The sequence below is a fragment of the Larimichthys crocea genome, chromosome XVII (assembly GCF_000972845.2).
Source record: "Larimichthys crocea isolate SSNF chromosome XVII, L_crocea_2.0, whole genome shotgun sequence".
Taxonomy (NCBI): Eukaryota; Metazoa; Chordata; class Actinopteri; family Sciaenidae; genus Larimichthys; species Larimichthys crocea.
The window spans coordinates 28,533,585-28,553,983 of NC_040027.1; the positions used below are offsets into that span (position 1 = coordinate 28,533,585).

Here is a 20,399-nt window from a genome sequence, read left to right on the forward strand (position 1 = left end):
TTCCTAATATTTTACGTTTACAACTTCAAAAATACTGACAACAGGCCTACACAGGAAAGGTTACAAGAAGCAGTAAATCATCATACAGAAATTACGTCTTAAATGAGCACAAAACAACAAAAAGAACATGAATGTGAGTTAAAAAATGAAAAAGACTCCAAATGAGCTGCACTTCAGGCAAACTTGTAACATTTTGACTGCGATGTTTTGATCCCTTCTAAGCTTTAATGTGGCATTTGGCACAGTCATTCACAACAGTATTGTCTGACCATCTGAGACTACTTCTCACTAAAGCTATGAAAACTTAGCTGGCACCAGACCCTTACTGCTTCCAAAGTAATCGTAAACATTATAATCTCTTCTTTATGCCTAATCACCCTTTCTCTAAAGGAGAACTACATTTAGTGTAAAATGCAGAAAATGCTGTTCTAATGGAGCAGGAAAGACAACAACTCTTGGATGTACGGGAACGGAAAAACTGATCTCATTCTTTCAAAACTTAACAATCTTTTTTCTTTGAGTTATTTTGCAGCATTCAAACAAGATGTCTTCCAGTTGACAGAACATTTAAAGCTTTCTAGCTCTTCCATAGTACTGCTTTGCTTTTCATGTTTATAGTTTCACATATTCACCCTACACAGTCTCAGCCATAAAGGGGAAGTTGCCTTTCTCATCACTTTCACAGCTAGTTCATGTAGGAACCAAAGTGACAAACAGGCTTGATAAACCTTTCCTAGCTCACAATGTTAGAGTTAAACATAGTTGACTGCTGATCAAAAACACTAAAACGTTTATCCAGATGAGGTCTGTGAGCTATATGGACTGTTGCTTTTCTGTTATTAAGTGAAGAAACGGCCCCTGTGCTGACTGAAACATTGAGGAAATGAAGGAATAATGATCTCCACTTCCTCTAGAATCCCCTAACTGAGAAACTTCCCTTCTCAATGGAGCTGCTCAGTTCGAGACAGTAGCTGTAAATCCCAGGGGTGAATGTGTGTAACTGTATGATTGCGGAGTAGAGCGCTACTATAATAAAAGAGTGTGCATGTTGAGAAAATCCTTCCCAGCATGAAGAAAAGGTTGCATCCTAAAACGTAAAGCACTGAGTAAGGCCTAGGAGCTGTATGGTGTCTCTGGTGTGGTGGACCCTGGACAGAGCTGCCTGGCAGGGACTGAACAGCACTCAGAGCTCAGAGAGGATGACAGGAAGTGGACCCGACAAGCCAAGTCGTCCAGGAAATCCTTTTGTAACTTTGTTATTGCTTGAGAAAGCACAACGGGCAGTGATTGCACACTGAGCAGGATGGAGTCCAGTTTCTCTTCCAGAGCCACAATCCTCCTGTCCAGCTCCTCGCTTCGATGTTGCAGCTCCGACACCAGATCATACATCATGTTCTGAGTCTGGAAAGCAACAGGGAGGACAGTTCACACATCTGACTTTACAGCATGCTCTGGTCTGTTTGAAGGGACATCATGGTAAGTGGAGTGGGGAACCTCTCTGCCCAGGTTATGACATATTTTTAAACGCAGATTATAAATGCTGAAAGTTTTAATTTAATTTAGTGGCCGCTGTGTCTTAAAAAAATAAAAGAATACAAAAGCCAAACATAAAGAAAATTTCATAAAAAGGTTAGTTGTCGCTTCGTAAATCTGTATGCAAATTTTGTTCAGGTGACATGCAACCCCTATGTATGTGGCATATTTCCAGTAGCAAAGCTGTGCACCCTCAGTGAGTGAAGCGAAAGACCTCATACAGACCCCAAAATGGCTTGTTTGCTTGTGATTTGCCTATATATGGTAGAAAGTAATGACAATAAAGATAAGTAATGAAAAAAAATAATGTGAATTTGATAAAAAAATAAAAAGCTAAACGATAAAGATATCTTGTTGTTGTGTTTTTAATAATTACTTAACAAGCTGAAGCTGTAGGGATTTTTATCCAACTAAAGAAAATCCAGTGTACAATTTGATGTCTCTTTCTTTTCATTAGTTGAGAAGCCATACATGTTTTTCCATGTAATAATGCAATTCATTTCTATATATTGTGTGTTTGTGTGTTTTTCTTTTCAGGTTATATGAGTTTGATTTTGTGCATTGTGTTTGTTCTTTTGAGTTTATCGTCTCTTTTGCTCTCTAGTGAGTTATGTCGTGTTTTTTTAAATAAGAATTTTAAAAAGCAGGTTCCAAGATGCTAATATGTGTTGCATTTTTTTCTCAACAAAAGTTAAAGAAATAACTTACAAGTTCTCAAAAGAAAAGCATTCTCTCTCAGTGAAAAATACAGAATCTACAAATATGCTCATGTGTTTCATATCACAAGTTTAACTGCTGGATTCAAGATGTCTCCTGCTTCACTGACATGTATTATTTCAGTGTATGTGTACTGGAGGCTTCAAGTTTCCACATCACACTTGTGTAAGATGCATATTGGCCCATGATGGACTTCCAAACTAGTTGATGTAATCAAATCAGGTATGTGTACATGTTAAACTCAGATTTAAGGTGAGCACAGACACTTTCTCTCTTCAGCAGATAAATGTGAAAACAGTCTGGTGTCAAACTCTGCACACATATCTTTCTGCACACTGAAGGCTAAACATTCAAGTGAATTAGCAATAAGCAAAAGACATTTTTGATTTAAAATGTGGGCATAAATTTCATATGATAGTTTTGAAAAATTGGGAAAAGTACAACATATACAAACCTTGGCAAGGTCAGCAACTGTATTGGCCTGATCAGTCAGTTTCCTTTGCTCCATTTTGACAGCTCGCAATCTAAAACAGAAAATCAGAGCCAGAGTCACTTTTGTGCCAAGGAAAATAAAGGCACAGTGCGGTACGTTTGACAACAGCTGAAGTCAAATCCCATAAAAGCATATGAATAAACATGTCAGCAAACTGTATTTATACATCTACATATCATTATTATAAACTGATGCTGGAATGTGAAACACTTTTTTGTTTGTGTGAACTCTGCACTCCCCAGTGATGACATATTTATACCTACTGGTGGATGGCTTGCAGGAATTTCCGCTGATGGTGGCGTACTCTGGCACGATCAATCTTTTTGACTAGCTTGGTGTTTTTGTAGATGAGCCACGTCTCCCTCAACACATTGGCTGCTGTGTTTTTTATCTGAGGAGAATACAACACCATGCAGATAAAAAAAACAGAAAAGGAATGTAATGAATTGTTTCCAACAGTGGTAACAGTAAGTAATGTTTGTTTTATGTGTTTTGTTTTGTCTTAATATTTTATCTAGCTGGTATGCTGTATCACATCATTATATTTCCTGCTGTTCAGACTGAACTTTTACTGTTTGAAATCTCCAGTCCTCCGCTCTACCAACTGAGCCATCGAAGGGGCTGAACCTTTACTGTTAATATTAAAAATAATGTACAATTATGTAGCATGTCTGAGTGCAAAGAGACCTTTTTGTAGAGCTGAGTATCCATCATGAAGTTATGGACGTGCTTCTCAGCTCTGGTTAGTTCTGACTTCCTTGCAACAACAGCGACAACTAAGGCCGTACAGCCTGCTCCCTGAGGGGGAGAGAGGTGGTTAGTGACACTGTTTTGAATACTGTGGTAAAGAACAATATTATCATCTGGATATCCACCCATTTTAGTAGGCATTTAAGTACTGAAGTGACTTTGTTATAAAAGTAACATTTTCGAACTACAGCTAGCAGAAATGATGCAGCTACAATAACAATGTATAATAGACAGGTGTTAGTTACACATACACTACAATTTGCTATGGTATATATAATATACAGGTAATATGCAGCAAAACTCAACATTCTTCATTCTTGCTTCATATAATTTGCATCAGTTATGGCCAAAAATGGTTAATTCGGGATTGACCTCAAGTATGGTAAACTGTGTGTACAAATCTCACCATGATTCCTGTCAGCAGGCAAACCCCCTTGCCACAGTAGGTGTGAGGGACCATGTCACCGTAGCCGATGGACAAAAAGGTGATGGATATCAGCCACATTGCTCCAAGGAAGGTACTGGTCACCTCCTGTGCATCATGATACCTGTAGAGACATAACACCTGGCTGTAACAGCAGTTGAGGTGAATCCTAAAACCTGAGAGATGTTGTGTCTTTGCTCAGTCATACTAAGTAAGATGTAGACTAGTTCTACAATATGCATTGTTTGAACACTGTAAATACATAAACCTGTTTGATTATTGTAGGAAGAAAAGGGAAGAGTGAGAAGTTCAGAGTTTTTATGCCGATACCTTTCACACACACGCACGGTCCAAGCCGCGATAATCCAACAGGACACACTGAAGACCAGCAGGACTGTGCCGGGGCAGATGGTCATCAGAGTCTTCATGACAAAACGAGTGTCAAAGCTGATTTTGTTGAGTGCCCCAATGCTGCGGGAGGAAGCGTCTGTGAACAACTTGCTATGGAGCAGCATGACCCGGCCAATCAGGTAAAGGCGCAGGAACATCGGCACAGAGAGGATGATGTCCACATCAGCGTCCGCTACCGATGCTGTGTAGCTGAAGGCCAGTCGAGCAGTCCAGGTGAACACATATTGGCCAGGGATTGGATGGATGGCACAGACAAGGAGCTCTAGCACAACAAAGAGAATTCTCTCAAAGGTCATAGCTATTCTCCAATCATCTGCTCCGTTGTCCACCATGAAGAGCTATAGAAAGAAGAGGTTAGAGTCAGTGTTTCATTGATGCAATTGAGATGTTCATTTTCTTTAACTCAGAATTAAGTGGTAAAATCAGTCTATCAGTCAGGATAATAGCAAGGTTTATGAAGGGAACCATAGGTACACATGCATGGAAATCTCTTAATTCATCCACATACCTGGATTTCCCTTGCATGGTACATCACAATGAGTCCAAGAAGAATAGCAGTAGAAAGGCTGATCATGCCTTTCAATACATATGAATATATGGATTCCTGTAAGACAAACACATGAAGAGTGCAGCCCATTGTGAAGACATACTGAATGACAATAACAAATAAAGTAGGTGAACCTCTGCCCATAAAGTCTTGGCTGTCGCTTGGCTCTTTTTTTTTTTTTAATAAAAGTTTGCCACAGCTATGTTATAATGCCATTAACTGGGTCATTTAAAGGGTCACATTGATGATAACCTGTTATCCTTTTACAAAGTGTCAAAATGCACAGCAGTTTAAACCTTTGTTTCTGTTCTACAGTACACTTTTTTGTACATGCTTTATGGATACAGTACCTTGCTGTAAGATCCCCTCGACAGCTCTGTCTCAATCACCATGACAATAATGCCAAACATCCCGCAGACCAACGCGTAGTCACTCAACTGTTTGCGCTTCCCAAAGAGAGCTTTTCTCTGACCCAACCGGTAGCTGATATCCTTAGTCTTCTTCTGTGGTTCCCCTCTGGTCAGGTTTTCGCTGTTGGCCTTACTGGAATCTTCTCTGATGACTTTGGAGAATGCATCTTCCAGGATGGCGCTGTGAAGAAGCTGAAGAGGCTGTTGGCCTGAGTGTAGATCTGAAAGACTGGATCTAGAAGTACCATGGCTGCTCAGTGGTCGCACTGCATCCCCATTAACCGTGTCACCGTTTTCTAAGGTGTCAGAAAGTTTAGTAGTGTGTTTGGGAAGGGAGAGTTTTGATCCACTGAGGTGCTGAGAGGTTGTCTACGAAAGAAAGTAAGACAGGCAGCACAGGGCATAAAATAAAGTAGATAACATGCTGAATGCTAAAATACAGAAGACTGCAAAACTAAGAAAATATCTTTGGCCTTTACAATCACGAGCTGACCTCCAACACCAGATCAGGAAACTGTAGTATTTAAAAAATAATAATTTACCTGACTTTGTCGCTGTCTCGTTCTCTCCTCCACTAAATCCTGGTTCTCAAGTGAACTATACTGACTGATGGAGAAGGACTGAACACTTTTATTACTTGCTGGAGTAGATGACCTTTTCACCCGTGGAGTGCTGGTTAAAGGGTTGTAAGGGTGATGGCACTTGAGTACATTTGAGGGATCTCCAGGTGACTTGCAGGTTTGATCGCTGCTCATCGAGCATTGAGTGTCTTGCTTTTGAAATTGTTGTACCAACAGTGGCTCTTTACCAAAAAGTTCCCTCCAGTTGAGGTCTGCTGTGACAGCCGGCTGATGTTGGTGTAGTTTCTGATTTGTCTTGGCACACTCGATGGAGTTCAGTGGGATGTTGAATAAAGTCGCTTGGCTGCTGTCTCGAAGTTTAAAATGATTGCAAGGCTGTTGCTGCAATAGTTCCTTTCGATCTTCTTGGTCACTGCACTGGAGCATGAAATTATCCTGTGGATGGTTTGTTGCAGGTTTCAAAAGATCCCTTTGGTTTGTTTGCTGTGGTAAAACCTGGCAAGTGGTCAGAGCTTGGGTGCTTTGAGAGAAAGGCTGGGTGTGTGGTAAAGATGAAAGGCTTCTCTTGTTTGAAACTCTAGAAAGGCAGTCTTGGACTGTGCCCTGTTTTGATTGCAGCTGAAAACTAGAAGTCTCTGAATTTTGGTGTGCATCAGGACAGGAACAACCACATCTGTCATTGTGGTTTGGATGTCTTACATTGGTCCCTGCTGTCTCTGCTGAGGGTGAATCATCTTCTACGCTACTAACCTGGCCACAAAAGAGCAGCCAGTCCTGATCACTCAGCTGTGATAAGGTTAAGTTTCGGGTTTTCAGTGGCGATATCTGGGTTGAAACTCTTGGTGGACTGATTCCATTAGACCCTTCGTGGGGTGAAGATGAAACACAGCATAGACTCGTCTCCTGTGGGGGTGACGATGCTTCCACAGAGGTACCTGCGTATCGATCATGCATCCCCTCAGGAGACTTTCTCAGAGGTGATGGACCTCCTGAGGTACAATGCTCACGGTCCCCATCATGGAAGACTTCACCCGTTGAGTCAAGACGTCGCGTTGCATTTGTGGGTTTAACCAGAATCAGCCTCATGGCATCACTGCAGAGCTGAAATGAGATTACATTCACACTCACACAGATTATTATTCACATGTAACACTGGAAAGAAAGAATTTGAATGCAGGATATTAACAAATATTGATATGCACACAGTATAGTACAAAACCTTTAGGTGTGCCCATATTTTCTTAACTCTTAGAAAAGTAGAAAAATGTCTCCAATACAACAGAAGAAACACAGAAACATATTCTCAACTCAGATTTGGCACTTTTATGTCTGATTTTTTTTCCTGTCTTTGGCCTCAGTAATGACCTTTTCTCACTGTGATATGTGAAATAATCAAAAGTAAACATGACAGTCCGTTACTTGACAAATAATACACACTCTGTGCTGACATGTGGCGCATCTATTCAAGGCAAAGAGCAATGATTTATTTAACCGTAAACTGTATGCTCAGCTGGTTATGAATGTGAATCACTCTGTCAGAGACAGCTGTGATGCCCCGCTGATGTTAGGCTAATAGACATGGAAATCCGAAAGATTTCAATTAAAAGGTTTCACCCATTATTGAACTAATTTGAAGGAAAGTAATTCATACATTTAGAATAATTGTGTTTGTGTGCTAAAGTTGAAACCAACAGTTAAGAGGATGTAGTTTTTTGTCTTTTTTATTATTTTTGCTGTGACATAAAATTGTCACATTTTTAGAAAAGTACTGATTTATCTTTTTCTTTTCATGAGAGACGTCATCCTGATGTGATATACATTAGGACTGACACTACATGATGTACACTATAAGTTGAATTTCTAGGACACAGCCTGAAAAGAGGATTACACTGGCCAATAGAGTTAAGTGTAAATAAACCCCAGAGTAAATAAAAATACTCATTATGAAAAAAAAAACAATTTTTAAGAGCACAACCTTAATTATTCCAAATGTTATTTTGGAAATTAACCCTTCAACAGCATTTTATTTTATTTTCTCCTTAAAAAATATTAAAAACATAAAACAACATAAAACATCAAAAGAAATTCCCACTATTAATGGGGATCCTTACCTTCTTCTTCCAAAAATGATTTTTCTTCAAACTTGAGAAAGCAGGTTACTGAGAGGAAATGTTCCCAGTTTGCAGAACAGAAGTGTTTAGAAGAAGAAGAACAGCCTGAGTGGGTGTTAGACAGCGGCTTGCCTCCTCCCAGTACAACACTTGATAAAGGAGCTTTGGAGACGCTTTCCTTTGAAAGTAATGATTAGAATTCAACATGAAGAAAGAAAAGGGCAGCAGCAGCTGGCCTGGTAAAGGGCTACCATGCAAATTGACAGGGAGTGGGAGGGTGCAGCAACAGGTTAGGATACAGGAAAACAAAAACCTGTAACATCAGACCAGAGTTTTAAGGCGGAACATCACACGTACAAGCTCAAAGAAATCCCTATAAATGGAGAGTGGACTGATTGGTTGCTAGGGGAAAGAAAGAGAACTGGTCGCTTTCAATGCAAAAAGGAAAATAAAAGGTCAGTTGAACTTGTCATTGAAGCTCTGTGGTTCAAAGGCCTTCGCACAGTCTCTTATCTCTTCCGCCACAAGAGCCTGGCTGGACAAAGGTGGCCATTTTTAAATCTGGTTCTGAATGAATGAAGCCTGTGAGCGCAAGGCCTCCTCAGATGTGTCCTTGAACTAACAAATTTAACAACAAATGGTAATAACTCTATGAAAGGATATATTCGAAAAAAGGAACTGTTAGTGTCTTCTCAACCAAAATCCAAGTTTCTTTTTGTTTTACATGCCATTTAACAAGTACAAACTAATTACAGCAACTTGATTGCTTTTCTTGATTATTGGTCAAAAAAGCAGGTTATCATTTTTTTACATTTACAACCTTTAAATAGATATAGATGCATTTTTCCTTTGGTTTTCAGGCCTATGGTGAGCCTTAATGTGTAGTTAAATGCCATTTTCCAAACACACACTACAGATGTTTTAGTCAGATTGTTTATCTCCTTTTACCCATATGTTATTTAACATTTAGAGTGCTAAAGCCCAGTTTTTAGCCCTGCTTTCTGTCTCTCCGACAGGCATCTGACGAACCTACAAAGCCTAAAGCTTGCTGCCTCAGCAGCTCAGTATATAAATGTTGCTGCGCTGGAGAAAACCTTTGTGACCAACAGCAACACTGGACAGCATTGCTGGCCATAAATGAATACAAAACTAATTCAAAATAACTACTATCACATACAGTATGTGTTGAATCAAATCATACGTAAAAATGTTAGGATGCCGTAAACAAAGAAGAAGAAGCAGTAGCAGACAACGTAAATTTTTTCTGCTACATTTAACTGGCTTCAAGTTTTGGCTGCCAGATTCATATCTCCACATAACAGTGTATGGCCCAGATCTGTAGTTTATTTCATATCATTTATTTTACAAACAGGTTTGTGACTAAAAGGAAAGTTGCATCCACGCACACCGCACCATTAACACAGCTCTGAACGCCCAGTAAATTTGTGAAGATAATAGGACATTCAAGTCAAAGCTGGCTAAAGGCCAAACGGTCTGCGAGCATAGATAAAGGAGGCTGAATTCAGCCATAGTTTGAGGCGAGATGAGATGAGGAGAGGCCATAAATGTAACTAGAGTACTTCTCTATTTCTGCATTTGACTTATAAGCCAATGTGACAGTTGACAGTACAAGTTGATAAACCAGGCCTCTGTTGAAGACGACAATATAACATAATGCAGGGGGAAGGACAACAGTTAGGTATTAGATCAGGCATTAACGAAGCAACACATCAGACTTGTGTGAACACTTGAGCAGGTCATGAGACAGCAGCCCTAACTCCACAGTCAGTAGTCACATTTTACATCAACTCTTTTTTGACTCTGTGGGTTCTTGTCGTCCGGTAGAATAACAGAAAAAAAAGTTGTCACAGTTAATCTCTGTAACCACTTGGAAATGCAGCAATATTTTAGATTAAGGGCTGTTGTATGCCCCAAAAAAAAAAAACACAGTGAAGACATCTTGTTATCTTCACTGTGAGGCCAGACTCGCACACTAATCTACTGGCGACAGTGGCTTCAATGTTCGTGCCAAACTATCTATTTAAACAAATGTCTCCTTCAAAGAAACTGGTCAGTCACTCGTCAAAGTAACTAAACAGACAGAAAGAAAAGTTATTTCCAGCCACGCTATTCTGAAATAACCATGACCAATTTTGAGCTGCATTTTTATTTTACCCTGGACATAAAACTAGAGTAGAACCTTCTCCTTGAATGAAAAGTAAAGTTTGAACTCTGTAACTCCATCTTCTTTACAGAATAAGCATTTCACAACAGCAGCCCTTGGAAATGATGTTTGAGGTCAGTGTGTGGGTTTTTTTTTTAATTTAAAACCAACAAGAGATGCTGATGATTGAGCGGTGAACTTTAATAAGTTACTTCTCAAAACATCTGGTTTCCCACCTCCCCAAAAGTGCTAGAAAAAAAAGGAATTAAATGTAATTAATTTTTTTTAGGTATGCCTCATTGGAGGCCGCGTGCACAGAGAGATGATCAGTTGAAAATGAGCTTCTTCTTTCTTGTGAATGGACTAACAAAGCAGAAGTCCTCTAGCACTGAAGAGATTGTTTCTGGGTGAGTGAAGCTCTCGTTAGCAACACTCATTGTTACATGACATTTATACATTTTTCAATGGATGTCTCCAATGTGCATAGGCAGACAGTTTTCAAATGGAATTATGGGGGTGGGCAGAGTGCATTCACTTTGAGTTGTAGGCGGCAAAGCGTTGGTTCAGGGGGTTCTCCGGCGACTTCATCCACTCCTTCTTTAGCTGTTGCTTCAGCTGCGACAACCTCATGTTGGGGTTCTCTTGCTTTAGACGAGGCATGTTGGCCTCCTCATAGGCAGCAAATGCTGCTTTCATCCTCCGCTCTGGGTGGTGGTCTAATTCCTCAGGGCCCGTGCTGCAGACAGAAAGAGGCAATGTATCCATGTTTCATGTGTTATATTTTATAGGGCTGAGACACTTAAAGGTGGGGTCAGCCATACTGGAGAAAGTTAGTCAGTCAAATACTGATGTTTTGGGTTTTGATTCGGTAGGAATAGCACTCAACAATAATATATTTTTCTCCATGATGCCTGATCACATGTTCAGGATCAGGATGTCACACACAGTACATATGGTGTATGATAGGTACCTGAGCATAGCGATGGCATCCTCTATTGTTCTTGCTTCCACAGTTCCTTCCTCAGGGACAATTCTGTTCACGTTCTCCTCCAGTGGAATATCTAGGTGGCTCTCTTTTGTGGGAGGAAATGTTATGTGAAACAAGGTGGTGACATGGCAAACAAATTTTTACTGATTTGACCAGCATGCTTTGTCTTCAACCTGAACTTTACCTTTCGGCTTGATTTTCTCTTGCTCCTGTTCAAGCTGCTCGTTCTGAAGCAGCTCCTCGATCTGGGCACGAGTCACCTTTCCTCCTGATGCGGCCTCCTTCTGGGCTCTTCCTCTGATCCTTGCACTTTCCTCATCCAGAAGTCGCTGGTTTTCCTTTTTCCTCTCCAGAATCTCAAGCCTCTTCTTCTCCTTGTCGTCCTGCAGAAACAGAAAGATTCCTCATCAGACAAAATATGAGGTGAGGTCTAAGAAAGTGACTTATTTAAGTCCAGTACGGTCTCGCAAAATAACTTCCCCCATCTCTCTAAAGCAAGCACAAATAATCCTTACGCTGCTGTTATGTTGCACACAATATATATAGCAATACTCAGGTTTACCTACTTGCTGATCTTTGCTTAAATGCAGATAAAGTATGCCTCATTTGCGTCATTCTTAGTTCTGTAGCTGCTGACTAATACAACAACCAACTACCCCGCTGGAGACGACTGACACAGGGCACCATACTGGATATATAGCTCACCTTTCTCTGCTCTTTTTTGAGTACATGTTTGTCAGTTTCCTGCCACAGAGCATCCTCTTCCTGCTGCTTCTTGCGGGCGTCTGCCACTGCCTTGGCCTCGGCCTTGCGGGCTTTGGCTGTGGCCGCCTTGGAGTTCTCACCCTGGAACTTCTTTGGCATCCCAACAGCTGCTCTTCAGCTGGGAAACAAAATCAAAAAATCACAAGAGTTTGACTAACAGAGAAACTTTTTAAACACTGAATGGACCTATTTTGAATATCATTTAATTCAACAAAACCCTACTTTTTTTTTAGTGTTTATCACCCATTGATTTTTTTTAACTATAATTGGGGCAGTGTGTAGCAGCTCTTGTAAGAAAGATGCATAGGTATTGATCTATATGTATAACGTGTAAATACAGTAACGTGAGTCAACTGTTCTTGTTAAATGGCTACCAGAAGTCAGCATCAGTTAGAAATGTGAGTTATCAAACACACAGGTACACGTGATTGATCACACATTACAGACAATAACACAAACGGCTTCAGCTTTGCTTGTCAGTGTGTAGCCAGTTAGCTGCAGCTAGCTGATGTAAGCCTGATAAACAGGACTGTGTGTACGCGTCGACGAGCCGACCGTGCCCCGTTTCACTTCGCCGACGTTTAGCTAAGAGGCTACTGATCACAGCGCACAAACATTCAACCACAAACGTGGTTTCTTACCGGTACGAGAGGGAAAACAGCTCGTAAGCAGACGACAGCTGACTGTTTGTTTCGAAGAGGCATCTGCCACCTCCTCGCTGAAAGCACCGCGCGCTCTGATGACGCGCCTCTCCTACATGGCTCGAGGGACGCTGAGCGTTGCTGTGGCTTTTATGTAAACAACTGTTTGTTTGTTTGTTTGTTTGTTTGTAACAATACATGTCAATATCTTACAACAGAAAACTGCAATACTTTACTCACGTTACTCCTACTATCAATATTTTAAATAGTGTTATATATGGCATGCTCATATTTATACAGTGATACTTCTCAAATACTTGAATAGTTATCACAACCTTGTCACTTGTACAGTGTATAGTTCTTTCATACATATTTTTTCATATTCTATTTTAGTATATTTTATATATTAATCAAACTTTTTAAATTGTATTGCATTTTACCTAAAGGCTACAGCGAAGTTAAAAGGAGGGTTTTCTCCTTGAGTGTAGAATAAAGAATAAAATTGCAAAAAATGTAAATATTCCTCATCAGTTTGTGACTGATGTGACAATTTTATTATGTGATGTTATACTCAAGCAAAAGAACACAGGAAACATGTTAAATGGTTAATATTATATATTTTATTCAGGTTAACAGAAATATTCAAAAATAGAAACTATGTTGATGCTTTATCTTGAAAAAAAACCCAACATGGTTTAATGAGCCGGTCTAATCGGAGCTGGAAATCATTTTATGTGTGTTCTTCATTCAGAAGTCATTGTCGCTCTCTTCCAGCAGAGCTGGTCTCATGCCGCCTCTGGGGGGACGAGCACCCCTGGATACGGGGCCCTCCAGACTGTCATCCTCTAAGTCTTTGCTCTCCTCCTCCTCGCCTTCCTCGTCTTCCTCGTCGTCTTCATCCACGTCGATCTCGCTGTCTTCACTCTGAAAAAGCAGGCAAGGGTGATTAAATGTTAAATACGCCAACTTTATTTACCTGGGCAATGTTTTCATTTAAATAAACACACAACCAGTCTCACAAAACATCAGTCAGACAGGAGGATTACTACAGTCATCACTAATTCACCTCTTGTAATGAAAACATGCCTAGTCCAGAATTCATTTAACAATGAATCATTAAACTGGGACATGTACACCTGGAACCAGAGAACTACAGGGACCTGAACTGTTTACCTAATTTAAAGGAAAAATCCATTTCAAACCCAGTAAAAACAGATGCACCAATACTCAAAAATTATACAGGATGCTTTGTGGAAGAGACAAAAAATAATAACAATAACCCTAGATGCATCAGTGAAGCTGAATGCAATAAAGTTTCTTTTGGTCAGTTTGTATTTCGCTTTCGATATCTCTCAGCAACCGTGTCATACTGTGTATGTGCTTCAGAACTTCTATGATGCAAAAAATAGTCTCTGTGTACTTCACTGTGTAGCTTATATGAAATGGACATTGTGCTACCTACAAACTTGTATGAGCACTCCGGAGAATTATTTTCAGCTATGCAACTGACGAGGATGCATTCCTTATCAAGTGTGGACAACCTCTACTATGTCAGAGAATTATTAAAATGGATTTTTCCTTTAAATACACAGAAGAACAGCGAGTGAACTAGACACTGGTCCTGCACAAACCTTTCCTTTCTGTTGTTTGACGGCATGAGGAATTGACCTTCTGGAAGCAGCTAAAACGGGCTTTTAAAATACAAGTGAATAACAGAAAAGTAAGATCTGGAATGGAGTACAAGATGGAAACCCAAAGAGATGTGAAACTGATCAGAGCTGGTGCATATAAAAAATGACATAAAAGTAAACAGAATGTCATTCTGTTGTAAGAAAGACAGCACAGAGAGCGCCATGTAGGGCCAGTGAGAGTAAAACTGAAGGTAAGTCATACCTGATGTAGCAAGCATAAGACAGTACTAACCTCATCGCTATCACCACCCTGCATATTCCCGATGAATCGAGCTCCTCTTCCTATGGTGCAAACAGGGGCAACAAAAACAGTTTGATGATAAAGTTTTAGTGAATTAAGCATTTATTTTTGTGAAGCGCAGATATGAAATCAAACAGAAACAGATAGAACATTTTTCAAGCAAGTAGTAGTTGATCATAGCACATGCATGGCTATCCCTCGTCTGCGTACCTGCCATGAGGCCGTTTCGTGTAGGCCGTGGCTTAGAAGGTCGGCACTCTTCCATGTCGCTGTCTGAGCCTTCGTCTTCTGGAACGTCCATGTCTGAATCCTCATCTTTCACTGCAGAAAACATGTTTTACGAAACACGTGTGTGAAATCATAAAAAGTGACTGAGATTATGTGACTATTCACTGTCTGTGTGGAAGGTTGTCTCACAGGAACTCCTCATCAGATCCCTCTCCTCCTCCCTCAGTTTGTGCTGCATCATCCTCAGTGTGTTTTCAGCCTCCTGCAGTGGAAAGGAGAGGACGAACACATATAGCCAGTCATAAAAATTGCACGACATTTTTTTTTCAAACCCATATTTTCAGACTAATACAGGTCCATGGGTTATGCTGTAGATTACTAAGGCGTTCATATGTTTAAGCAAAAATATGTAAATGTGTTAGTTATGTGAGCATCCATTTAAAGTCCTTCTCTAAACAATTCAAGAATCAATGTTCTACATATCACACACACACACATACACACACCTCAAACCTCTCCTGCTCCAGTCTATGGTATTCATCCAGCTGAGACTCCAGAAAGCAAAGGTTTCTGAACTTCTCCACAAAGACGTCATATTGCTTCTGCAGATCTTCCTCAATCTTCTCATATTCATCCATGAAAGCTGGCCTAAAAAAATAAACAAAAACTTACTTAGTAGTTTTAAGACTTGCTGCAAGTGTAAGAAAGAAAACTAGACGGCTAAAAGCAAAGAAATATCAGTTTTGAGCAAGGAATGAAAACAATGAAAATTTACTCAAAGCACTTTGGTATTGTTTCTGCTACCTGTCAGGCTATGAACTGACCTGACACTCTGCAGTGTTTGGAGCCTCTTCCGATTCCTCTCCAGCTCCTGCTTCTTCTTTTCGATTTTATTGTCCAGACTGGTTTCATCAGAAACAACGTTACCCAGCATGTCTTTGGTCTTCTCCACACTTTCCTTGACAATGAACACAAAAGCATGGTGGCAGGTTCAGTGCCATTTCATAGATAAAAACAGGTCCTGGGTGAATTATAAAAAAAAGGTGGTTATCAGGATGAATACATACCAAAACCTCCTTGATGGCAGCTCTCAAGGCCTTTTCAGTCTCGTTGATCTCCAGAGGTCTGGCGATGGCTGCGGTTCTCATTTCCTGTGGTGGCATTCAGTGTGAGTAAACTCCTGCATCACCTGCATTGCTGTCACTGATGTCTTTTCAAATAGACTAGCTGTTATCATCTATCTCAGCTTGGTCACGTGCTAAAAAACAAAGCCAGCCACATCAACACTCGCAGGTTACAGGTTAAGGTACTCAGTAGCCACTCGTAGTTTTGTGTCAGCTTGGTGTTGCGTTAGGTAAGTGAGTTAACATCGAAAGGATGAAAAGAGACAAGACTCAAACTGAAAAATAAAAAGATACTACCGTGTTATCAAAAATCACTCTTGGAGCTTTATATCACTCCATGATATTTGGCCTTTAAACAGCAAAAACATTCTATCTGCTCTGGTCATAATGAATAAAAAATAAAACTTAATTTTTTAGAATTTTAACTTCACTTAACATTTTTACTTTCAATGATTGAGATGATTCAAGATCAAGGAAATCAGAAACCAGTATCCGTGTTTTCCCTCACCCTTAGGTCCACTTCTTTTCCCAGTAAATCATACAGAGACGCTCCTTTAGATGTGACCTCAGATGCCAGCTGCCGAGCTGTTTTAAGATCTGAAATCTAAAGTGAACACAGAGTGAGCAAAAAAGGCTATTTATGTTAAGATTTTACAGAAAGAAAAAAACACCAAAATATGAAATACTAACAGGTGTAAAGTCAAACATATTGTAGTGTTTTAATCAGAGTCAGACTGTAACCAAGTAGATGCTTTTCAAGTCAAGTAACGTAATGTAATGTAACAAAAGTTATTAAAACAAAAAATGCACATTTACATCTGCTCAACGTCACTTAATGTAATTTTCCTCACTCAAACCCCTGAGAGCTGACAGCTGTTATTAAACTAAGAAATGACAAAGCATAAACTAACATACACATAACGTTATACTGTGTTAAATCTGCATCTCACCCGTGAGCTGAGATCGAACTTGAACTTGCTGTTGCCCTCCTCATTTCGGTCTCCCAGAGCCATCTGTTTGGTTTTCATTGCACTGTACAGCACTGTGGTGATCTTTAGCATCTCTTTTACTGCGTAGCCGTCAGCCTGGTAAAGACGCTTGGTGTTCAGCTTGATGTGAGCTTTAGTTGCCTGTAGCCACATGAGACACTGGTTAAGACAAGAGTAACCACCAGCCTTCATTAGCTAAGACTAATGTGTACATTCAGAGAAAAGATGTCACCATAAATTGAGCCACGGCCTTGATGAAGAATATTCTGTCTGACTCTGTATCTACATCAGTGGGAATATCCATCTGAGGCTCATATCTACACGCAACGAAAGAGAAAGAGAGTGTTAGGAAGCAAGAGACAGTATCCTCCATTAGATATATGATATCCATACACGGTCCAAAACACAGATATTTAGTCCAAACAGGCAGACAAGTAGACAACACACTGAGATTGACTTTCAGAGTTAGTAAACATACTGCCTGGGTTCCACATATTACAACTTTTAATACAACTGATGCAAAATATGTAAGAAAAGACAAAGAATATGAAGTAGTTACTTTTTCATTGACCAGCAGGTGGTGTTAAAATACAAAGAAGACATCACAGACTCAAGCGTACCTCTTTACAAGCCATATGAGGATCTCTGCCACTAAAGTGAAGTTTGGTGTTCTGAAGTTCTCCATAGATATCAGCCGGGGATAACCCAGGGCCCTCATCATTTCTGTGAAATCTGTCCAATCAATGCGACTCCAGTTACCAACATGTACATCGACAGAAAACACAGAAACATACAACAGGCAGCACACAGCGAGCATCACTTACTTCTTAAATCTCTGAAGGACATGTTGACCTGCGGGCACGGCACGGCACGGCACGGGTTCCTCCTCTGGCACCAAAGGAGAGAAAATGATTTACAGCCAACCGAGCTACTGACTATCCTGTCCTCTCAGATGTGTGGTTTGAATACAGTAGGCTATTAATCCTGACTTCGATCATCATTTTAGGCTAAAATAACGTAATCCTCGGTGACTATGCTACCAATACCTGTGATATAAATGTGAGATAGTCTGTCTTTAACCAATAATCGAGTGTGTTCAGTTAAACTACCGTAGCTAAGTTGTTATTATAGCCGAACATTAGCTAGCTTGTGGCTAAATGGCTGACTCCTGTAGTCCCCGGAAGGTCAGCCCGTCACAAGAGGCTTTTACTGTGAACTACAAACAAACACAGCACGCCGTGTTTCCATGAGAAGTGTTTTGTTGTCACCTGTCGTCGTCGTTTCTCAGCTAGCTGCGCTCTCCATTCGCCTCCACCATAGCTGGTCTCTATGGAAACCAATTCGTGCTGTACGGAAGCTCAATGCGGCCAAAAAGACTAGCGACGACTTTTGTTGTTTGTGACATCAGGACTGAGCTGAGCGTTTAATTTCTGACGATAATTTGGATAAATTAGATAGTTAATTGACACGATCGATTTCCAAAGTGTGTACCAACTTTACAGTGTTGTTGTTTCTCTTTTTTTTGTAAATGAAGACAGTTAAAAAATATATGTGCATATTTATTTGTTGTAAAGTTGACTTTACACTTCCTATAAAGGACCAAACATAGGAATAAAATGTGAAAAAAACTTTTGTTTTGTTACTACTGGTATACTTGCTAATCATATAAATGTTTAAATTAAGATTTAAGTTCTTGAGGAAAATCTAACAAAATTTCCTTTATTTCTTTATTTAGGGCGCAGGAAAAGTACAAGAAGGGTTTTCTGAAGGATTACTTTGTTCAGCATGGCCTAAGAATAATATCTGTGGTTTTAGGAAATGAAAGGTCATAATGATATTTAAATTTGGGAATCCTGCATAGTATATTATATATAATATTCTTCATCGACATGCCATCCCATCTGGTTTGCACTTAGAAGGGGCATCATTTGTTTTTTTAACAGGACCTAAACACACTTTCAGACTATGTAAGGGCTTTTTGAGGAATAAGTAGAGTAGCCTCCACATTTAAAATATTTAAACCCATTTGACCGCACAGTCAGGGAAAAATAGCCAACAAGTATGCAGCATGTATGGGAACTCCAAGTCTGTTGGAAAGTCATTACAGGTGACGAAGCCAAGAGTGTGCAAAACTGTCATCAAAGCAAAAAGTGTCTAACTTTAAAGACTTGTGTGTTACTCATCAGAAAAAGTAAAGGGGAACCATTGAATAAGGAAGTGTGTATATGTCATCATTTTCCATAACAAATAAAAAACACTGATGTGATGAAAGAACCTTGGCAGCTTTCCTCAGGTGCACTGTGGACAGTAAAGTCTGTTCTCAACAGGCAGTAAGAGCGCATAACCAGCAGGTGTCGCCATGCACAGTGTTTGTCAGCCAGAGAGGGGATATGTTCAGTCTGACATTATAACCATTGTGAAGTGACAGAAAACCTTTTAACAGAATAACACACTTGTTTTAAATATTGTTCTGCCTCTTCTTATCACAAAGTCGTGTGTGTTAATGGAGCATGGTGCAGTAACACCTGTGTCCACGGGGAGGCGACACCTCTCAGCCTGCACTACAGAAGTCTTGCGGCTGCACTCTTGACGCAGAGCATGATGGAGCAAACTGGTGAGCCACCTCACAACAACAACATCAACAACCCGACTGGAAATGAACCTCCTTCCTGCGGCCTCCACAGCAAACGCTTGAAAGAGCTGGAGAATGCCGCCCTGCAGACCACTTTAATATCACAGATGGAGACGGAATCCGGGGCGGACGCCGGGAGCTGGACGGAGCAGCAGTCCGGGGAGGACGAGCATTCGAACGGCTTGTCCTTGAACCACCGGTCGGCCCCTCCGCAGCCCAGCGCGGACACCGAGGCGGAAGAAGTGGAGTCGGATGGAAATGTCGCCAAGGAGCGGGTCGAGGAAGAAAGGACCCTGACGGACCATTTAAATAAACGACTGCTCTCCTCGTTTCTGGAGAAGCTTAACGAAAGGGACCTGGCGCTTCCCGGTGTTCAGCGCCTGGACTGTGCCGTGGCGGACGAGGACTCTAACAGGGCCGCAGATGAGTGGTGAAGCACCGGGCTGAAGACATGCAGAGACAGCGTGGAGGTGGTTGAGGGATTCAGGACCAATGTGCACGGAAGCACAATCCCACACCGTTAAAGACAGACCTTCAGTTAGGCCTACCAATTTATTCTAGAAGATAAAGAGTGTCTGAGAATGTTACGCTTACTTTTGTATAGTGAGAATGGGTGAAAGATTAAGAAAATGCAATAAATGACCATCATGTGACATGAAGTGCTTTTGTACTCATTGGTTTCATGTATCCGGCAGCCATAATGGATCTGTGGCAGCCATGTGTGTTCATCTGAAATCTGAAGTGACATTCAATCATCAGCAGATGTCAGTATGCACCAAAATGTACACATTATTGGCATACATGTGTATATATACCTTAATTATCACGAATACACCCATTAATGGAAGGACATAATCAATATATACAATTAAGGGCCTTATAATAATAGCTGAAATTGAGAAACTGGTATTAGATAACACACACACATGTTCAAGTTAAGTTACTTCCTTTTAAGCCTC

The 20,399-nt window shown here is 40.5% G+C and overlaps 3 protein-coding genes across 5 annotated transcripts; all 3 read right to left on the bottom strand.

Moving 5' to 3' along the window:
• kcnn1b (potassium intermediate/small conductance calcium-activated channel, subfamily N, member 1b) lies at positions 1-10,126 on the bottom strand. Of its 3 annotated transcripts, none has more exons than XM_019261208.2 (10): positions 7,978-10,126; positions 5,828-6,967; positions 5,226-5,654; positions 4,837-4,932; positions 4,248-4,666; positions 3,900-4,041; positions 3,431-3,541; positions 3,007-3,134; positions 2,705-2,774; positions 1-1,401 (listed from the first exon to the last, which is right to left on the bottom strand). In XM_019261208.2, the coding sequence occupies exons 2-10, from the start codon at positions 6,950-6,952 to the stop codon at positions 1,114-1,116; spliced, it is 2,808 nt and encodes a 935-aa protein (XP_019116753.2). In that variant the 5' UTR covers positions 6,953-6,967; positions 7,978-10,126; the 3' UTR covers positions 1-1,113. The 3 variants fall into 3 exon arrangements, 2 of the variants coding, with proteins under 2 accessions (XP_019116753.2, XP_019116755.1); XR_003464063.1 differs by having other exon boundaries at positions 1,373-1,401; positions 3,003-3,134; XM_019261210.2 differs by lacking the exons at positions 5,828-6,967; positions 7,978-10,126 and having other exon boundaries at positions 5,314-5,406.
• A 173-nt stretch (positions 10,127-10,299) lies between these two features.
• On the bottom strand, positions 10,300-12,666 carry ccdc124 (coiled-coil domain containing 124). Its single transcript, XM_027290500.1, has 5 exons — positions 12,536-12,666; positions 11,835-12,012; positions 11,314-11,512; positions 11,112-11,214; positions 10,300-10,877 (listed from the first exon to the last, which is right to left on the bottom strand). Exons 2-5 carry the CDS (start codon positions 11,991-11,993, stop codon positions 10,673-10,675), a joined length of 666 nt encoding a protein of 221 aa, XP_027146301.1. The 5' UTR covers positions 11,994-12,012; positions 12,536-12,666; the 3' UTR covers positions 10,300-10,672.
• A 479-nt stretch (positions 12,667-13,145) lies between these two features.
• cluap1 (clusterin associated protein 1) lies at positions 13,146-18,189 on the bottom strand. Its single transcript, XM_010742129.3, has 13 exons — positions 18,077-18,189; positions 17,633-17,696; positions 17,429-17,540; positions 17,041-17,125; positions 16,770-16,949; positions 16,328-16,423; positions 15,763-15,846; positions 15,520-15,653; positions 15,202-15,343; positions 14,885-14,957; positions 14,678-14,788; positions 14,459-14,508; positions 13,146-13,459 (listed from the first exon to the last, which is right to left on the bottom strand). The coding sequence occupies exons 2-13, from the start codon at positions 17,652-17,654 to the stop codon at positions 13,283-13,285; spliced, it is 1,266 nt and encodes a 421-aa protein (XP_010740431.1). The 5' UTR covers positions 17,655-17,696; positions 18,077-18,189; the 3' UTR covers positions 13,146-13,282.
• Positions 18,190-20,399: the final 2,210 nt, after the last annotated feature.